The sequence below is a fragment of the Schistocerca cancellata genome, chromosome 1 (assembly GCF_023864275.1).
Source record: "Schistocerca cancellata isolate TAMUIC-IGC-003103 chromosome 1, iqSchCanc2.1, whole genome shotgun sequence".
Lineage (NCBI taxonomy): Eukaryota > Metazoa > Arthropoda > Insecta > Orthoptera > Acrididae > Schistocerca > Schistocerca cancellata.
In genome coordinates this window covers 515,049,656-515,071,585 of record NC_064626.1, presented here as the reverse complement: position 1 = coordinate 515,071,585, position 21,930 = coordinate 515,049,656, and the positions used below count along the sequence as shown (strand labels likewise).

The following is a 21,930-nucleotide window of genomic DNA, read 5'->3' as shown; positions in this document are numbered from 1 at the left end:
TGTGACACTGTGCTCATTCCCTACGTGCATCCTTTCATGGATGCAATTGGCCCCGACTTCATTCTTACAGATGACAATGCACAACCGCATCAAGCAACGCAGGCAGAGGAGCTTTCGGAACGGGAGGATTTTCGGCGAATCAACTTGCCTGCCATTCCCCCAACATTAATCTGATCTAGCAAGTGTGAGATACGTTGGGGAAACGTGCATCATGTCCACCCGCACAAACAACCAACCATGAGTTGCCAACCACGTTGGTAGGAATAGAATATCCTACCACAAGAACTTCTTACCAATGTTGTGGGCAGCATAGGAGCATGTTGCAGAGCATGCATTGCTGTCCATGGTGATCACCCACTTTATAAAGAACAATGCATTCCTTTTGTAATGTCTAGGGGACCATCATTAATTGCAGTGACTTCAGTACAATTATTGTCTTTGTATAAATATGTCATTTCTGTTCGTCTCCTTGTGTATTTCTTTCAGTTGCCTTCCATACTATACAGTAGACAGTTCATTTTATGTATGGTCCAAGTTTAAGAGTGTAGGAAGAGACAGGTTGTTACTTACCATAAAGAAGATAGCTAAGTTGCAGACAGGCACAATTAAGAGACACTTGCATAAAGCCTTCGGCCACAGCATTCATCAGTACACAGGGTAATAGGAAAGTTTTGCAATACAGCTTTATTTATTTAATTTTTTCGGAGTAATTTCTGCCACATTGAATACACCTCTCCATCCTCCGAAACCAATCACTAAACCAGTTCTTACTGTAGGTAGTAAGGAACACTCGTTTTCCCAAGCCCTCAGAAGGTCCTTATCAGTTAAAAATTGCACTCCTTTCAGCTTCATTTTCAAATGCGGCAACAGTGCATAGTCACAAGAAGCGCAGTGTGGACTGTAAGGAGTGTGCTCAAGAAGTTTCAGTTCTATACCCCGCAAATACTTGGTGCGTGCTTTGCTTTGGTGCGGTGAGCTGGAGCATTGTGATGGAGGAACCAAGTGTCCATCCTTGACTTCAGTTGCAGGTTCTTCAAAGACTGGATGACTTTGAGCACGCAGTGTTCAGTGTACCACTTAGCTGTGACTGTCTTCCTTGTGTCCAAACCAACATGCTCCACAATTCCACTTGATTAGGGAAAAAAAGCTATCATTTTCTTCTTTACTGAACGGGATTTTTTGACAGCTACAGGTGCATCATCATCTTCAAAGGCCCAAACTTTGTCTTGAATCTTAGCTGCCAGGTCATAATAGAACAGCCAAGTCTCATCACCTGTCACAATGTTATTCACATATTGAGAGTGTCCCTTAGAAAACTTCTTTAACAACTCCTGGTACCAAGTCACACACATCATGTTATCTGCTCTTCCATCAGTCTATGTGACATCCACAGACAGCAAAGTTTCTTTACTTGCAAGTGATGATGCAGAATCAAACGAATTGCTGTGCATTTAGCCCTAAGGTATCCTCTATCTGTTTACAGGTCACTCTTCTGTCTTCATTTAGCATCTTTCTCACAGCATCAATGTTTTCCTCCATAACTGATGATAGTGGCCTTCTTGTCATCTCAGCATTCTCCAGAGTGAAATTTCCTCTTTGGAATTCTCTGTACCACCTGAATATAGTTGTATGATGTGGGCATAGATCACCAAGTGGAAGAGTCATTTCTTCAAAGCACTGGCCTGTGTTTCAACCAAGTGCAAAATTGTACCACAAAAATGTCTGAATCTCACTTTGTGACCTCGATGCGATAGCAAGCACTTCAAACTAACTCTGCCAGTGAACGACTGCGTCCACACACATGGCACGGTGGCTACAATGCAAGTATGAAGTATTCTCAGAACACAGCAACAATCAGCCTCCTGCAACTTATTGAATTGCAAAACTTTCCTAGTAACCTTTGTGAAAGAGAGACATTCACCATTCATAAACACAAGCAAGCACACCTCATGTACACATGACCGCCAACTCCAGCATCTCGGGCCGGAATGCTGGAGTTGGTGGTCATGTGTGCATGTGTGCTTGCTTGTGTATATGAATGGTGTGTGTCTTCACTTACACTGATGAAGGCTGTGGCCAAAAGCTTTATGTCAGCGTCTCTTAATTGTGCGTGTCTGCAACTTGATATGTTTTCTTTATAGTAAGTAGCAATATGTCTTTTCCTACATTGTTGATATTCCTACATGGTGCTTCCATCTGTGTTACTTGACAGTGACACATTATGTGAAAGTTATTTTTGTCTATCAGTGTTGTTCACTAGTGTACTTCAATGATCAGGGTCTCATGGTAATGTCACCATATCTCAGTTACTGGCATTTCAGACAGGTAGTTTTCATGACACCAATGTAAATAATGTATGTAACATCTCAGCAACAGACAATGGCAGCAGTAAATTTCTGCAGATTAAGTTGATGAAAATTTTCGGTGGACAAATCACGTTAATTACACTGGGGAACAATTTGTAACTTAATTTCTGTTGACTTTGATTCTTAGGCTGTTTTAGGGGTAAATAGACATGCTAATTCCAAAACTGTAATTAGTTTTTTCCTATCATGTCAAGTTTTGTTTATACTGTTGTGTATGTGATTACACTTCTGACAGGTAACTTGTTTGTTACAGAAAGCAATGCTGCACTCTGTTGGCGAACCTTAAACCAATGACGACTGGAGGGGATAGTGATACCGAGCGACAGGTTTAGATTCATACTGTCTACACTAATGTGGTCAATTACGCTGAGACGCTGTAGTAAAAAGGGGTACTTGTCGCTCTGATATAGTGAAGCCGGTTTCCAATGTGTAGTGCAAGAACTTGTATTTACACAAGATTAGCAGTATTTACTTCTTATTTATATGTAAACAAAAAAAGTTTCTTTATGTCTGCCACTAGTAGTTCACGTAGTAAGTGCATAAACAGCCCCGATTCATTGTGTTTTATACGTGGCAGTTTTACCATTCCCAGTCAACGGACAAACATCAGTAATTTTGTCAGAGAAGCCTATTTTGCTTATTTTAAAGTAAAAATTGGCGACCAAGATAAATCATGGGCCCCTCACAAAGTCTGCAAGCAGTGTATGGAGGGTTTGAGAATGTGGACAAAAGGAACACGTGATAAACTTCCGTTTGGTATACCAATGATTTAGTGAGAGCCCAAAGACCACTCCAGTGATTGTTACTTTTGTATAGTAAAAACGTCAGTGTGTGTGTGTGTGTGTGTGTGTGTGTGTGTGTGTGTGTGTCAAGAATTACCCTCTTTGGAGATGGAAATACAAGAAGATGCATCGGGCGAAGATCAAAGTGACCGCAGCGACAAAGATTTTAAAGGTGACGATGACTCTGTTCGTAAAGGATTTAATCAGCATTAGTTAAATGACTTGGTACAGGATTTGGGACTACCCAAAAAAGCATCAGAACTTATAGCAACAAGACTGCATGAAAAAAACTTGTTAGTAAAAGGAGCTAAAATCACATACTTCCGATCGAGAGAAAGTGCATTTCTGCAAATGGCTCTGAGCACTATACGACTTAACTTCTGAGGTCATCAGTCGCCTAGAACTTAGAACTAATTAAACCTAACTAACCTAAGGACATCACACACATCCATGCCCGAGGCAGGATTCGAACCTGTGACCGCAGCAGTCCCGCGGTTCTGGACTGAGCGCCTAGAACTGCTAGACCACCGTGGCCGGCTGCATTTCTGCAGTTCTTTTGGAGTGCTGATGGATTTGTGTATTGCCACAACATACCTGGTTTACTGAAGGAATTGGGAATTTCAGACTATAACGCAACCAAATGGTGATTGTTTATAGATAGCTCAAAACATAGCTTGAAGTGTGTTCTCCTCCACAATGGAAATTTATACGGTTCAGTCCCAATAGGCCATCCAATTTCTTGCATGAAAATACTAAGACATAAAGAAGGTCATTGATGTGTTGCAATATAACTTGCACAAATTGACCTTAAAATGGTTTCTTTCCTTCTTGGCCAGCAACGTGGATATACCAAGTATCCGTGTTTTCTGTGTATGTGCGACGGCAGAGCTCGTGAGAAGTATTGGGTGCAGTCAAAGTGGCCGCAAAAGATCTGACCTGAAACCTGGTGATCCAAACATTGTAAATCACCCACTCGTTGACAGAAAAAACATTATATTTCGGCCTTTGCATATAAAACTAGATCTCAAAAAGCAGTTTGTTAGATCTCTGTCAACTGAAGGGGACTGTTTTAAGTATATCATTTTGGCATTTCCTAGCTTGTTATATGAGAAGATGAAGGCTGGTGTCATTGATGGGCCACAGATTCGACAACTTATTAAAGATGAACATTTCATAGAAACAATGACCGAAATTGAAAAGAATGCTTGGTTGGCATTCAAAAGTATTGTCAAGGACTTTCTAGGAAATACACGAGCCCAGAATTACATCGAAATTGTTCAACAACTCTCAGGGAGCTTTAAAAAGCTTGGCTGTAACATGAGTATCAAACTGCATTTCTTACATAGCCATCTTGCTAACTTTCCGGAAAATCTTGGTGCTGTCAGCGTTGAACAGGGTGAGCGATTCCACCAAGATTTGAAGGTTATGGAAGCAAGGTATCAAGGTAGATGGGATGTCAGTATGATGGCTGACTACTGTTGGAGCATCAAGCGAGAATGTCCCCAGACATTGTAGGAAAAGTTATAAGCAAAAATTTGTACCCTAATATCTTTGTTTTTATTATTTGTATAAACACAATGTACCTTTGAATATTATAATAACCTCTGAATGAATAAAACATTCTAATATTCTACTACATTTGGTTAGTACCCACTTTATTTTCCTTTGTATGCCCAGTTTTAATGACTTTTAGGGTAAAGAGAGAGTATCCTTTAGTTTAAAAACTTGGTGTGACAGAGAAAAACTGCTAACAGTTTTGAATTCAGGGACCAAAAATTAGTTGAGAACAAGTCACAGATCTAGGACAAAAAATGGCTGTTCCCCAGTGTTATGTATGTGTAAAAGCCAGTAGTGGTTTATATCACCATAGCAAGCTCACACAGACAGTTCGTGGCCAAAAATCAGTAATATTTGGCTGTGGAACAATCTACCACTTTCTTAACAATGAAATTGAATTATGGAGCTCCACTGCTGATGCCCACTTAAAAAGGATGATGCTGTTTTGAAAAAGAGCAATAAGCCTCATGCATGATAGGAAGTCTTTGTGCAGCAGAAACACTTAACAATACATTCTTTATACATTAAGTTAGTACAATGTTGTAGAAATCAGCCAACTGAAATTACCAAGTGAAGTGGTGTACACGATCACAATACTAGTACAAAATATTAACTACTTCTGCGAAAGAACAAAACTAACAATGACAGACTGAAGATCATGCCTCAATGGTCAGACTCAGTTTAACAAACTACCAAACTTTCCAAGAACATCTAAGGAGAATCATTTTAACGAAAAATCCAAAGATTCTGTGGTAGAAAAATGTTTATTATAATTTTATGAATTTTAAAATTCTGTTTGTGATATGGACTGCTTCAATAGCCAAATGGTTAGCATCACTTCCTTGAATTTGATTCACAGTACCTCCTCAGATATTTCTGCAGTAGGGAGGTCTGGAGCAAGGTACACTCAGCCGCATGAAGCCAAATGAGGAACTGCAGTAGCATCAAGATTCATCTCCTGGCAATAATGGCTGAAAGGAATGGCTACATTCTGATCACATGCCAACAATCATAGATCACTGCTCATACTGCCTTGCAGATATCAGTCAACCAGTCAGATCATGGCAGAGGCCTAATTTGTGTGTTTTGTTTGATTTGTTTGTTTATTATATAAACCAGTAGCATATCAGCTGTAAAGTAATAAAGTAAAAATAGATATAAGATGCAACAATTGTAGAATGTAATATATTTTGTGAGTGTAATTATTGTCATACTATCATTTCTGATGTTTGCCAAAGCCATCACTGTCATAAATAAAAAACTAAATTCTGTGTGGCTCAATGGCCAAGAGCAAATCTAATTGAAAGATGCCACTTCAGCAACTCACGTGTCCCTAATCTACCCCAGTTATCCAACAGGGAAAAGGGAACCTACAATTTAATGTAGAATCCAGAACATGTGACATTCCTGGTGACACCTCACACCATTGCGCCAGTGAAGCCTTAGATTAAAGGCAAACTGAAAATTTTTGCGGTGAAAATAGGATTCTATCCCAAAACCTCTCTGCTTCCAGATATGCACTTTACTGCTAGATTACCTGGCCTGACAAGTTTATGAAGCAAAAATTCACAAACCACAATTATTAAGATAAAGAGAGATATTAAAATACGCACAATTCTTCAGTCTCACAAGTATAGTTTCATTAAAGTTTCAGCTATATCCCCTCACACTCTGATTCATTATGTTAATTCTTACATATCAACTTTCACCTAAGGGCTAGGGTAAACATGAAAGTTTTTAGCTCTCAGAGATTTTGGCACTATCAATAGTACTCACAGAAATGTTTACACTAGAGGCAAATTTTTGCTTATAGTTACTGTCTAATAGTTGCCTGTGAGTATGTTCTGTAAGTGTCTGAGAGTCTCACATCATCAGATGTCAGAACCATTTACTCACAGCAGGATGAGCATCTCTCTGAGAGCTGGCAGATCACTTTCCACAATATTTTTCTGTTGAAGTTCTGCGCATGAAGGAAGAGGTTATGATGAAAGAGCATCAAGCTACAGCTCCACTTTTCACACTTTTAGTGACAAAGAAAAATCATAAAGGACCGAGTACATACTGGATAAGAGAGAGGATCAGGCAATGGAATGATTCTGGAGCAAGCAAAAATTCATTGTTGAGTTATGATGGAAAATCCACAATAAAATCAAAATTTTACGAGAATGACAGCGACATAAGACAGAGAAATACTCTTTACAATTGGACCCAGAATTGCCAATCTAGATACTATTATGTATAAATCCATTAGTTTTAAAAACAGTCTGCTTGTGACACCAATATTTCTAACATCACCTACATTTATTCTCTTTAATATTTGGCAAAGTAACAATTACAGTGAAATAATATTACAGCAATTTCATCTTGATAACCATAGATGTTCAAAAGCCAAACAGAGCAGATATGTGATAAATGAAGCATTCCTGGACATACATTTATCTGAACACTTACTTGTATTGACTTGGCCACTCGTAAATTCCTAAAGGTCTGTTGAATACCCAATATAATCAATAAATACCATATCATATAAAATGAATATAATAGAGGGAAACATTCCACGTGGGAAAAAATATATCTAAAAAGAAAGATGATGAGACTTACCAAACACAAGCGCTGGCAGGTCGATAGACACACAAACAAACACAAACATACACACAAAATTCAAGATTTCGCAACAAACTGTTGCCTCATCAGGACAGAGGGAAGGAGAGGGAAAGACGAAAGGATGTGGGTTTTAAGGGAGAGGGTAAGGAGTCATTCCAGTCCCGGGAGCGGAAAGACTTACCTTAGGGGGAAAAAAGGACGGGTATACACTCGCGCGTACACACACACACACATATACAGATGGATATGCACGTGTGTGCGGTGTACACCCATCCCCCCCCCCCCCCCGCCCCAAGGCAAGTCCCTCCGCCCCCGGGACCGGAACGGCTCCCCACCCTCCCCCCCAAAACCCACATCCTTTCGTCCCTCCCTCGACGAGGCAACAGTTTGCCGCGAAAGCCTGAATCCCGTGTGCATGCCCATGTTCGTCCGTGTGTCCGTCGACCTGCCAGCACTCTCATTTGGCAAGTCACATCATCTTTGTTTTTAGGTATATTTTTCCTACGTGTGTTTGGTAAGTCTCATCATCTTTCTTTTTAGATATATCATATAAAATTATAGATATAGCTTGTAATGAATCATATTATTATTACTTTTATTATTATTATTATTATTATTATTATTCTTTTGTTTATATATAAAATAACAAGTTATTTTATACCAGCGATGTGTTTTGGGACAAATACAAAACAAGTAGAAATATGCTCTTCAGTTGATTAATTTCTGTATCTTTACCTGTTTGTCTCTATAAGTCGTAGCGGGCAGACGGATGAAGAGTTCCGCCACATTAATATTGTTCAAAAATGTGTATTCTAACCGGACATTAAAGAAATGTTATAAAATTTATTAGTGCAATGAAGTTTCTTAACAACCACATCTGTTTATCATTTCGCCCCCGCCAAGAATCTTGCATCAAGAGGATTGAAGCAGGCAGGAAGAATTTTAGTGAGCAGAGGAGGGGTGATCCTGAACCGATACTGTCATACCAAGTACTATGCACAATAGCGGTAACAGAAAAAAGAAGTATGTATATTTAAATGACAAAGGATAATCTAAAAAATATATGGACTTTAAAGGTCTGCTGATATTAGCGCCAGTTAAAGTTCACTCAGGATGTGTGTAACTTCCAATTTCTTTCAATTATTCTTTCCAAAATTTGTTTTTAATTATTCTAGCAGCAGTTATTAATCAGTTTCCTTTATATATTATATTTTAACCCCCCCCCCCCCCATTCTCGCCACTATTCAATGGTGACCATTCAAAGGACGGTACAGAGTGGAATATGAACAGACCTTTCCATTGATCAGATTAAAAAATTTTTTGAGATAAATGATCCATTTTATTGATACAAGAAACTAATGAGACTTTTGTTGCATTTGTTACATGTCCGTGAGATTGGGACCAATAAAAATTTGAAGGAGCTAATTACTATCAAAATCTGCCTACAAACAAGACGCAGCAGCAATGCTGATTTCAGCGGTTAAGGTAGAAAGCTGATACGCTGTACAGACGTGCTCAAATTATAAGACTAAACAATTATTTTTGATATTCTCAAAGTTTTCTGGTGTAAAAATAGGAGAGAAAAGCATAATAATTGATTTGTTTTAATGGTTTGATTGATGCCACGAAATTTCCCTTCCCAGCCACTCACAGATCACTGAATTTTTCACAGTTTTCACATTTGTCATTTTCCCTCCAAATCGTGTTGGTGTTAGTTGTCTGTTTACATGCTTTGAAACTGTGTTTACAGTAATGTTTTATGTTTCTGTGGTGTGCTCCAGCTTGTTATTTATTCTATCAACTTCTTGTTACATTAACAAGACATTATACAGCTTGTGAACTTGCATGTTTTTAGCTATAGGAATAAATCGCGGAGTTTCCAAAGAAAGTGAGGTTATGGGGAAGACAAAAGATGTTTCACCTCAGAAAGTTTCTGCTGTGGTAGCACTTCTTGCTGAAAATCGTTATACTGAACGAGAAATTGCTGACAGAATGAGAAAATCACAGAAAACTGTCAGAAGAATCAAACTTTCAGTGCAGAAAGGTGGTGAATACAAGCCAAACAGAAAAGGAAAATGTGGACGTGAAAGAAAAATCAGTCCTAGAACAATGAGAAGGGTTACAAACATGGTAACAATGAACTGTAAACTTACTTCTACAGACATGAGACATCAGCTGAAAGTTTGGGTGTTGAAGTTTCACCTGTGACAGTGAGGAGGAGGCTGTTTGAATGCGGCTTAAAGGCATGCTGACCAAGGAAAAAACAGAAAATCATACTGCCATGAAAACAAAAAGATTGCAGTGGGCTTAACAACTTCAGGAGTGGACAAGTGACAACTGGGCTAAGGTATGTGCAATGATATGGTAATTAAGTGTGTCTGATATCTAAAGTTATGAGTTTTGGCTTGAAACTGTGCTGTTTTTATGACACTGAAGAAAGGCACATTTGAATTATACTACTATTCCAAACTTTTCTAACTTGCAATTTTGTACACATGCCTCATGTATGCTTCAGTGATTACTCCGAACTCACTGTGATGGAAGAAAGCAGCCAGTATGTTCATCACAGACCTGGAGAATACTTCAAAGCTGACTGTATGCAGCAATGTGTGAAGCATCCAGCTTTCGTTATGGTCTGGAGTGTTATGTCCGTGAAATGTCGTGACAAATTACACATTGTTGAAGGAACAATGTGGCAAGAACAATATAATGAAATCCTTGAAAAGGAACTTTCCCCCAAATAAATGAGTGGTTTCGTAATAAAGTTGCCATTTTTATGCATGATGTGCATCTTGCCACAAAGCCACAAGTGTTTCCAAGTACTTGGAACAAAAGCAACTGAAAGTGTTGACCTAGCCACGGAATAGCCCTGTTATGAACCCAACTGAAAATTTACAGGCTATTATGAAACAGAGGATAAGGAAATTTACAATAACCATCAAATAAGATCTCACAGAGAAATAAGAGCAAATCTGCTACCATGACAGTCAAGATAAAAATGCTGATTAAGAACAAAGGCATGCATACAAAGTATTGAATGTACAAATATAATCTGTATGTGGATGTAAATGTGTTATAAATGTAAAGTTTTGGAAAAAATGTATTTAGTCTAATAATTTGAACACATCTGTATGCTGCGCATGGTCCCGTCTGTCTTGCAGTAGACAATCTCTTTTCCTTCCAATTAATGTATTTATGGAAAGTTCATTTCTATAGAAAAGACGAAAATCTGTATAAAGTCAACATTAAAGTGCAAAATAATTAATTCAAATTCTCTAACATTGTCTCGGAGAATAATCAGGTTCATTAATGAATATGCACATAAAACTGCTTTAATTGAAAAGTATCGATACAAACCAAATTTCATGTTTGAAACTTTCTTTTTCATTATTTTGTTAAACACTGTTCACAGTAGAGTCAAAGGAAATGGTCATTGTTGAAAACTCATTAAAAAATGCAATATGCCGAGAGGTCAGAAATCCAAGGTTGGCAACAGTTGAAAGTAAAGCGCCAACTCGTGAAATGGCCAATTGCTACCCAAAACAACTAGGTTGATGTCCCGCTGTTAAAAAAAAAAGATGACATTGGTGATACAACTAATCATGATGTCACTTTTATGGCAATCAATGAAACAATTTCTAAGTTCTCAATGGGAAACATTTTTTCAAATAGTGAAACTGGAGTGATCGACAGCGGAAATTCATTTGATTATTTGCTCACAACGGCGCGAACGCAATATCAGGAAATAGTTCATACGAGCAATGCAAATACTAGCGAGACACACAATTTGACAAAACTCATGCAACTAATAACACAACAGTTTACACAGCAAAATCAGGCATTTAATAGCTTCAAGAACAGTATTAGTCAACAGTTCAGTGAGGTGAGCAAAACTACATGCAATTAATCATCTGACCAGTTATACGGGAAGCTCACAGAGCTCTGTAAACAGCTAAAACAAGAAATAATTACCAACATGTTCCGCAGTATAAATACATTAACGGAAAAAGTAACATCCCTACTATAAACAGGAACAACTTGCAAGTAAGTTCCAAACCTTAGTGAAGCATATTCTCACATTCAGGAGACATAACCCCAAGTGGATGTGATGAATGCAGTCAGCGAGCTGCAAGATGTATGCAAAAATCTACCTACAGAAATACACAAGTTGAGTCTAAGAGTAGACTAGTTAAGTTTAGAGTCAGAATTTGCCAAAAAACAGAGAGATAAGCTATGTGCAGATGTAAAGGAAATAACGGAAAAAGCTGAAGCCGGGTTGCCGGATAGGTGCAGCACCCTTGCTGAAAAGGTAGTGTCAGAATGCAAAATTTATGTAGATACTGCAGAAGAAGTTCTAAAAGAGAAAGAAAGTCAACGTCTAGCTAAAATAGATTTGGGTATAAAGGAAGCAGAGGAAAGGTTATGAGGCAGTGTTGCTAAAACTACTGACATTTCAAAACAATATATGAAAGAAAACAAATACCATGCTTTTAGAGAAGTTAGATATCTTCACTGGTTACCCACATATGGGGCTAGCCCATCGAAGGAAAATAGCGGAGGCTGCACAATGCAACAACACTTGTCGGCAGTTGATCCTGTCGAGCAAGTGCAGTTGCCATACACTAGGTCGCAAGCGAACAAGACATGCCTGTTACTGACAGCACGGCGTATTTGTCAACATTACTTGCAGATGATTGATTACTTAGGCATTGGAAATTCCCAATATTTACCTCTGAAGGGAAAATAACACGCCCTACAGTCTTTATTAGAGCATTTCGAAATGTTTTACCTCATACCTGGATTGAAGCCCAGAAAATAACGATTTGTTGTTGGGTAGAGACAGGGTGACGTTCTGCTATGGGCTACAGACATGGCGGAACGTTGCCACTATTATGAACAGTTTGAGAGAGCATTTCTGGATAAGTATTGGTCTAAGGCCATGCAAGAGAGGCTCAGACGTGAAGTATTCAACCCAGCTCCGTTCAAATAGCAAGTATGGAAGCTTAAGGGGCCATTTTGAAAAATATTTGAATAAAACCAGATACTGAACAAACCCAGTATCTCAAGTAGATATGCTGAAAATTTTAAAGAGCCGTCTTTCTGCCCACACTAGGGAAAAACTCATTACCATTCCGGGCCACGACACCAAATACTTTCTATCTGTACTGGACTCAATAGATTTTATATATGAAGAGAGACCAGTAAAACCCAAGCCTGTTAATGTGCTAATAGTGTCACAGAGATTTACAGACCAACAAGTAAACAATGGATTCATAGTACATCATGGATGGCAACCTTACCCCACACAGACCTGCGGTAATGGTAACGGTAATCGCAACAGCAATGGAGAAAGACATAAATTCAAAGGCAGATATAAAAGAAATGGGCAAACATTTACCAAAAACAACTAGAACGGGCCAGGCTGTATCATATGTACTGACACAAGCTATCGGCAAAAATCAGCCGATTGCTTGGGAAACACAAAAAATACCAGACAACCGAATAACCCACAGTCAGCAGAATTCGGCCAGCAAAGTAACACACATGTGCCGAATAACGTGGAGAGGCAAAGAGAATTTCAGTCAAGAGCCTCACAGGATACTAATTGGTGTAACCAAACACCAACAGTCCACGTAGTAGAAATTACGCCTAACCCAGAGACCGCAGCCACCGCAACACCAGAAAACTTGAATTGGTCACAATAGGCCCCCATTCTGTGACTTTGGAGGAGAGTGGAGACACAAGCTTGATCGCCGCTTGCTTTACCAGATATCATGGTAGTGGTGTGAGAGATTATCTGTATCAAGGTAATGAGGGCACGCACAAAAACCTGACAGAGAGCGAGGTACAAGCTACTATTAAAGCCAAAATATTTGATCTTGATGTACCCATTGTGCTTGACACAGATGCTATGACTAATTTGATGTCACAAGGATTCCTGCGAAAATTGAAGAAATGTGGGTGTATACCCACACTACCAATCCAAAACTGCAAGGTACAAACTGCTACTGGTCATAAATCGAAAGGAGTCAATATACAAGCCCTAATTCCCATACAATTAGGACTCTGTAGGATGCTATTTTTTGATAGTAGAGAAATTAATAGTTGATTGTTTAATTGGTATGTATACATTTAGGACATACCAACTACAAACTGATATAGGAAAAGGCCCAAGTCATTTCACTGCGAACAACCAATTATTTGTAATAGACCTAATCAGAGGAAGTACTAATAGATGTAAAACTGAAGTTACACGTGACTTTGAAATTCAATTGGTTAATTCCATAGTTGTGTTTGTCAACACGTACAATAATGAACAGTCGGCAACAGAAGTAAATGTCGACAATATAAGCACAAAGGTAAGAGAATCAAAGTGCTTATCTCAAGAACAGCAAGCGAAACTAAGGGAACTGATACTTGCTTATATACATGTATTTGAAAAAAGACCAGGTATTATTAAGGATTTTGTGTACAAAATGGAAGTGTATCCTCATGAAACTTTACGTTCTACCTCATACCCTATACCATGGACAAAGAGGGAAGCAGTAAGAAATTACCAGGTTGCTTGAATGGGGCATAATACAACCATCATTTTCCCCTTATTGTAGTCCTATTTTGGCCATGAATAAGCCAGACGGCAAGGTGTGCTTCGTCCTAAATGCAAGTAACATTAATAAGATAATTGTACCAGCCCGAACACGTCCAGACAATTTAGAGAAACAGCTTATGAAATTCCATAATGCTAAATTTCTTACTATAATCGACTTCCAGTCTTTATATTGGAAAATAAAGCTACATGACTAAAGTTGGAAGAATACCACCTTCATATGTGGGGGGGCAGCAGCTACAAATTTCAAGCATCATCATTTGGATTGAACATCTCATGACCTTTTAGTCACTACACCCATTTGGGTAGAATGTTTAAGATTAATTGACCAAGTACTGAGCCGCTTTTCTGAATATGGAGTAACAGCAAATCTCAAGAAATCTAATTTTGGACAAGAAAGGTAAATTTGTTTTAGGACACATAATCTCTTCATTAGGTATACTGACAGATCCTAAAAAACTTGATGCCATTAGGAACTGCCCCACTCCTCAAAACAAGAGAGAATTAAAGGCCTACTTAGGCCTAGTGTCATTTTCAGGAAATTTATCCCTAATCAACTTATGAACAGTGATGCTTTGCTCAATCTTCTCCAGAACAACAGACCTTGGTTATGGGACAAGCAATGTCAAACCAATTTCGAGAACATCCAGCCAGCCTTATTAAATGCAAATATTTAATCTCAACCAGACATGAAGAAAGATTTCTGTTTATGCACTGACACATATTCTCATGGTCCTTTTTCAAATGGAGGAAGAAGAGAGAAATCTCATCCCTGAAGTAATTAGTTTCTCCAGTCACATCTAATCCAAAACTGAATGTTCGTATTCAGTCACGGGATTGGAGGGTTTGGCTGTAATTTGGTCCTTTAAAAAGTTTGAATATTTCCTATGGGGTAAACACAAAAAAGTATACTGTGACCATCAGTCCCTATTGTTTTTGTTAACTTGTAAATTGGTACACCGACGGATAGCCAGGTGGTGTATGTATCTTCAAGAATTCGATTTTGGAATAGTATGCATAAAAGGAAATCAAAACATAATAGCTGATGCTCTTTCTCGACTACCACATGGCTTAGAGGAATTCAACGAACTTTTAGAGCAGGAAGGTTAAATAAGAACTATGCTGATGAGGGACAAAACATTTCAACCATACTATGTCCACTTGTGTAAACAAACACATGGAGCAATTACAGCAGGAAGACACAAGCTGGAGTAAGGTAAGAGCAAAACTTACACATAACAGTGATGAAAAGTTAAAAATGTTTTTGACTATTCACAAAGGTGTTCCGTTCCATAGGAACCCTTCCGAACTAGAACAATAGTGCATGAGTTTGCCAGAGGAATATGTGGATGATTTTATCTCATACACATACAATGCTGGGGGCCATTATGGCACAGCAAAATGCTCAGTAAAATACATAAATATTGTTATTTCCCCAACATTATATGAAGAGTACTACAAGTAGTAAAAAAGTGTATTGTTTGCCAGAAAGAAAAACATTCAAACATCTCCAAACAGATAGAACTACATCCAATTGCAGCTACGAAACCTCTAGAAAAGGTATTGTTGGATGTGGCTGGACGCTATCCCAGAGGTAAAGGGGGAGTAAAATATATAGTAAGCCTGCATGATATTTTCACAAAATACATAAAATTGTATGCTTTACAGAATGTTACAGCCAGTTCAATAATAAGATGAATTAAAGAGGATTATTTTGCAAGAGTAGAAAAACCAGAAGTCATGTCAAAAGAAGACATATTTTGTTGGAGTAAATGGAAAGAGTTTGTAGATTCCAACTAAATCAAACACTTTTTAGTACCCAAATTTCATCCCGAAGCATCCTCCATAGAAAAGGTGTTTAAGGAATTCAATAGGTTTTTGGGGACTTATATACCTTGTAAACATACCAAGTGGACTGAATATGTCACTCCCTTCTTACAAGTTGTTAACAACCTTCCCCATGGTACTTATTATTTTATATATACCTTGTATGAATAAAAAGAAAAGAACAAGAAAATAATAATAATAATAATAATAATACGACTCATTACAAGCTCTATTACTTTAAGTTAAATGGCACTTTTCCAAGTTCCAAAATGATTACTTTCAAACATAACCTCACGTGTTTCTCTATGTTAATTAAATTATGTTATAAAACTTATTTTCCTGTTTCCTTGAATAGTGGATATTCTGGTAAATTTCTTCTGTGGAGGTGTTACAAAGTGCAGTCATTTCAGCCAAAAAACTTTTCTTATCATCTCAGTTCCTGTAATCAAGTAACTGTAAATTACATAACATTGGCCTTTCATTATACAAACTAATTAAAAGTGCAGTTTTATCCTGAGTCCATGTTTTGGCAGCTTTATTCATCACTTTTTTTTGCTAACATTCACTTACAGTGGATATCCATTGCGAGAGAAGTTTCAACTGTCTTGACAATGCCAGTACACATTTATGGAGCAGTCTGTTTGAGTGTCCATGTGGCGTAGTGGGTTCGCGCTAGTCTTTCATATACGTTTTCATTTTAACCTGGCATATCGAGTCTCTTTAGTGATTGTTTCTTTTTTTTAATTTTTGTTATTTATTTTCATTTGTTAATTCTTTTTTATTTATTTTCGTTTGTTAATTCTGTATAACATGTCTATGACATTTTTACATTTTATTTGCTGCATAGCATTGTTCAAGTCTTGAACTTTCGAAATAGGGTAACTGCTCGTGTTTGGTAGGTAAAACGGACAATTTCTTCGCTCAGAAACATGCTAAGACCACACATTATGGCTCAAAACAAGCATTTCATTGGTACTTTTATTTAATGTGTGCATGAGAATGGCAAACTATATTACCAAGAAGTGGTAGTGTACAAACTGTGAAAGATGGCACAAATCTGGGCTGCAATAAGGCTGCTCAGCACTGTCAGAGTACTCTCAGCTCTCCTGACAATCCTGGTATAGTTTTTCTTGTCTGAGAGCAATAGCAAGCAGCTCTTGAGTGATGGAGGTTGGCATCTATACGAGAAGTCTAAACTCGCAGAGCACGACTATCTAAGGTCTTGCCTCACTCTTGGACACTGATGGTTAGGTGACTCTCAGCACTGTTTACAAGAGATGTGTTACTTGCAAAGCCTCTCTCGCATGTATACCTAGTTTCACACCTAAAGAATTATGTACTCTCATATACCCAACTGCCAGAAAACTAACTTTTTTCCTCTACAGTGAAAACAGTGGTCAAGAAAAAAATGCTGCAAGATGCAACAATAAGTTTTCAGCCCATTCAAATTAAAATGATGTGAAGTAAGGAACTGAAATACCAAAGTTATGAAATCTTCCAATGACAAGCAATAAAACATGCTACCTACTGACATCAATGAACTATCTGATCAAAATTGCTAGCATGCAGTTTAAATGAAGATATAATCAATAAGGCTATATAGGCAGCATGAGCACTACATTTCTGCTTTTGAAATCCAAGAGGCATAAAGTTTACCGACTTTTGTAAGTACGTTTCTCAGTAACTACTACAAAAGATTAATCACAAATGACTCTTGTCAATCAAAATAGTCATTAGATTAACTTTTTTCTTGTTGTGACATTAAAGTATCTATTCAGTGAAATCTTCAATCAGATCTCATTAAAATAAAAGAATTCAACTGACTGATATTCATTATTTGATAAAGTTATTTCTTAGAATATCTTCTTTGGACCTGTATAAAAAAATAAGAAAAGAACAACATTAAGTATACATTCTACTGCATAACACATCAAACTTGGCATATGTTACCTGCCTGTATAACAACATGGCCACAGGAATGGTAAATGGATTCTGTCCTTTTTCATCTGTAACCTCTGAACACAATGAGGTCAAATCATATAATTTTACTATGTCAGCATCCTTTCCTGCAAAATATGTTTTACTACATATAATTTACATATACACACATGGCATAGCAGATTGAAAGTGATAGTCACAAGTAATGTACCTTTGAACAGCCAGTATGTGTGTCCAGCTTTTGTTGCATTTGATTTTAGAAATGAAAGGATATTTTGTGCTACATCCCTAATCACTTTCGGTGAAAATTTGGAATTTTCTAGGTGTGGAAGGTCTTCTGTTTTTATCAGTTCATATTTCTGTACAATGCCATCCAGATGATAACACATTACAAGTTCAGGGACATTGCACATCAGATTGTCCAACCAATAATCAATACCTGTCAGTACATTTATGGGCTTGGATGCATCCCTGTAAATGAAGAATAATAGATACCTAAATTAAGAAAGTCAAATTAACTACAGTTCATCCATTCATTCATGGATGCCTGTCCTGTTGATCCCATCAGTAAGAAGAACTTTCAGGGACATAGAACAAGTTGTGTATAAATCAATAAGAGACAGAGACATCATAGAAACTTAATCTGTATAGCGTATTAACATCACAACACTGTCTGATCCTATTCATGCTCATGCTATCTAAATTTAATTGAGTAACTTAATAAGAACCGCAACTGCTATATCCTCATTTTTTTATTATACAGCTGCTTTTTATCTATCATTAGTAACTTAATATTTGCTTTATTACAATTTACTGCTATTTATAGTACATTATTACTTATCACACAATGTCACAACAAACATTGCTACTTGTGATGTAGCTCACAGAAATTTTAAATCCTTGGATTTAGATATTCAGAAAATTTGTAGAAAGAGTGGCTTATTAGGTACATTTTCAATTTTCTTTTGAACAGGAAAGGTTTTCCAATTTCTTGCTTCACTTTTGAAGGGAACATGACATCTTACTGCCAGAGTACCATTACTCCATTCTGACCCTGCATGAAAGTTGTTTCTGTGTCTCGTATTGTGACTGTATATATCACAGTTCATAAGAAACTGGTTTATGATATCAGTAACAAAACCCATTAGGAAGTAACTGTATTGGGTAGAGAGGGCAAAAATTCCAAGATCATTAAAAGGCTTCTGCAGGATGTACACTTGTCTACTTAACATAATATTCTTACTATCTTCTGTTAAAGAAATACTGTATTGACTTAAGGTGTACAGCCCCAAAAGCACAAGACAACAGAGAGTGAAAATATGTCTATTGGTCAACACAATGGGAGACATTTCTGATGGTATGAAACACTGAACTGAGCTTCTTGATTAGTTTATTCATATGTTGACTTCCTTTTAACTCGTAATCCAGCTAACCCCCAAGGAATATCACACGCTGTGCTTCATTCAGTGTATGACCTTAATGTTTACTTCTGGTGATAAAAGGTCATTATCACTTGTCTGAAACTGCATATTATGAGCCTTTATGCGATTAAGATTTAAACTGTTAGCTGTCAACCTCTTGTGGGCTGTTCAGCTATACCCAATCTGCGTCTACTATGGTTGAGAAAGCTTGTGTCGTCAGCAAACATTAATGTTTTGGAAGTGCCCTTTAAATTCATTGGAAGATCATTTATATAGGTCAGAAACAAGAGTGCACCCAATAACAATCCCTTTGCCACTCCACACTGTAATGTTCGCAATTCTCAGGTTAGCACTAATTACAAGATGCAGCCTGTTAATGATACCCTCCGCTTTCTGTTACAGAGATAAGATTTCATCCTTTGCAAGAGGAATGTTATTACTGCCATAATTTGCACAATAACTGCACATACCTAAGTAATAAAAATGGAAGTTACAGATATTTTCAGATATAATGTCAGAGTAGAACAATATGAAACAACTTTATACCAATCCTGTAGTTTTGGAAGACCAAAAAAGACAAAAGAGAAGAAAACACAAAGAATGGTGACAATGATAGAACAGTAATTACAGCTGTGTAAATTAGCAAGCTTTTTCTCCAAGTCCTACCTTAGCCATCATCAAATAAGCTACTGCTCCAAAAGTCAGTGATGCAGATCAAAATATTTAGGAAACAGTGTCAAGGTTTCACCTGACCTGCAATCCCTCCTTACAAAACCCAGGCCCTTCACAAGACTGACACCTCAATACATAGAACTTCTCACACACCACGCACCCCCACCCATTGCCTTCTTCCTAAGAACCACAAACTCTATCATCCTGGCCATCCTATAGTAGCTGGCATCAAAGCACCTACCGAAAGTATGTCTGCCTTAATTGATAAGCACTTGCAACCCATAGTACAAAGACTTTCCTCCCATATTAATGATACCAACCATTTCCTAGATCCTCTGAAATCCATGACCATCCCATTCTCACCGCACACCTTGCTTGTCATCATTCATGCCACCTCCCTCTATAACAACATCCACAATGTACATGGTCTGTCTGCTGCTGAACATTTCCTCAGTCAGCACTCACCTGATTCCAAACCTACGACTTCCTTCCTACTCATCTTAATCAACTTTTACTTACAACTAACTACTTCACCTTTGAGGGATAGACACATCAACAGATTACAGGTACGACCTTGAGAACAAAGCCGGCTTCTTCCTACACCAACCTCTTCACGGGTCACTTGGAGGGGCTTTCCTGGGATCTATAAGTCTTCAGTCCCTGGTTTGGTTTAGATACAATGATGACATCTTTACCATATGGACTCATGGTGAGCCTGACCTGTTAAAATTCCTGGAATCTCTACCTACCTTCTTCCAATTAAATTTCAACTGGTCTGAATCCTGTGCCACTTTTTTGATGTTGATTTCATCCTCAACGAAGGACAGCTACACACTTCTGTTCACATTATACCTAGTAACAAACAACAGTAGTTAGCTTTTGACAGTTGCCATCCTTTCCATGTCAAACATTCCCTCCCATATAGTCATGGCATTCGAAGCAAACATATTTGTTCAGATGCAGATTCTTGACAGCAGACTCTTGACACAGTAACCTTCACTGGACATAATTACCGCACCAGCTTAGTTCAAAAAGCAGATTTCCCAATACTGGTACTGCTGAACCCTCCAAAAAACAGCTTTGGAGCTCACCACGGTCACTCAGTATTACCCTGGTCAGCTACTTCGACAAAGCCGTGACTTCCTAAAATCATGCCCTGAAATGAGATTCATTCTGTCTGAGATTTTGCCCACCACACCTAGAATAGATTTTCTTCGCCCTCCCAATCTCCGCAATATCTTCGTCAGACCCTATTCTCCTTCTGCACCCATCTCCCTACCCTATGGCTCCTACCCTGGGTACGTCCCCACTGTAAGACCTGCCCTATGCACCTTCTTACCACAACCTGTTCCAACCCTGTAACTGACAAAACATATACTGCGAAAGGAAGAGCCACCTATGAAGTGATACGTCATATACCAGCTGTTACGTTAACACTGTTCAGCCTTTTACATTGGCATGACTACCATAAAATTATTAACTAGGATGAATGGACATCAAGAGGGTGTACACTGACCACATCCGATATCCTGCTGCAGAGCATGCTCTACAAAATGATACCTGTGACCTCGTTGCTTGTTTCACCTCATGCACTGTCTAGATTCTTCCCCCAGACACCAGTTCCTCAGACTCCGCAGATGGGAATAAGCACTACAACATGTTTTTGGTTCTCGCAATCCATCTGGCCTTAATTTACATTAATTTCTTCTGTCTTGGCATTTCTTCACAGTAGCTACTCTTTTCTTCACTCAGTTTTAGTTGTCTGCATCTTTCATTGTCTTCAAAATATCCACGGGTATGCTGCCGGTCTATAGTGTCCAACGGGCACAATATTTCGGCGATCAAACATGTCGCCATCATCAGGTGAACTGACAGACTGAGCTCCTGTGAACGTGCCGGCACGGAGATCCGTACGCTATGGCTGCTCAGAGGGAACTGGGTTCGGTCGCGGCGGCGGCCGATTTAAATACCCTCCGCCCGCGGCGCGCTCCCTCCGCCGTCCGCGCCCAGCGCCACGGTCGCGCGGTGGAACCGATTGCGACGGCGTCTGAGATGACGTCGGTGTGATGGCTCTGTCCGCCGTGGTCGTCACAACTATACGTCTGCTCGATTTACTCTTGATTAACCCGATCGCTGGTTCCCAAGCCTTGCTAAGA

The 21,930-nt window shown here is 38.4% G+C and overlaps 1 protein-coding gene across 1 annotated transcript in view; it reads right to left on the bottom strand.

Annotated features, from left to right (window-relative positions):
- The window catches only part of LOC126178534 (erythroid differentiation-related factor 1), a 217,413-nt gene that overhangs the window by 125,309 nt on the left and 70,174 nt on the right, over nt 1-21,930 (bottom strand). Inside the window, exons 7-8 of the mRNA XM_049924539.1 lie at nt 17,893-18,152; nt 17,698-17,809 (exon numbers count right to left, since the gene is read on the bottom strand). Coding sequence (XP_049780496.1) covers nt 17,698-17,809; nt 17,893-18,152 — 372 coding nt within the window. The remainder of the gene's footprint in view (nt 1-17,697; nt 17,810-17,892; nt 18,153-21,930) is intronic.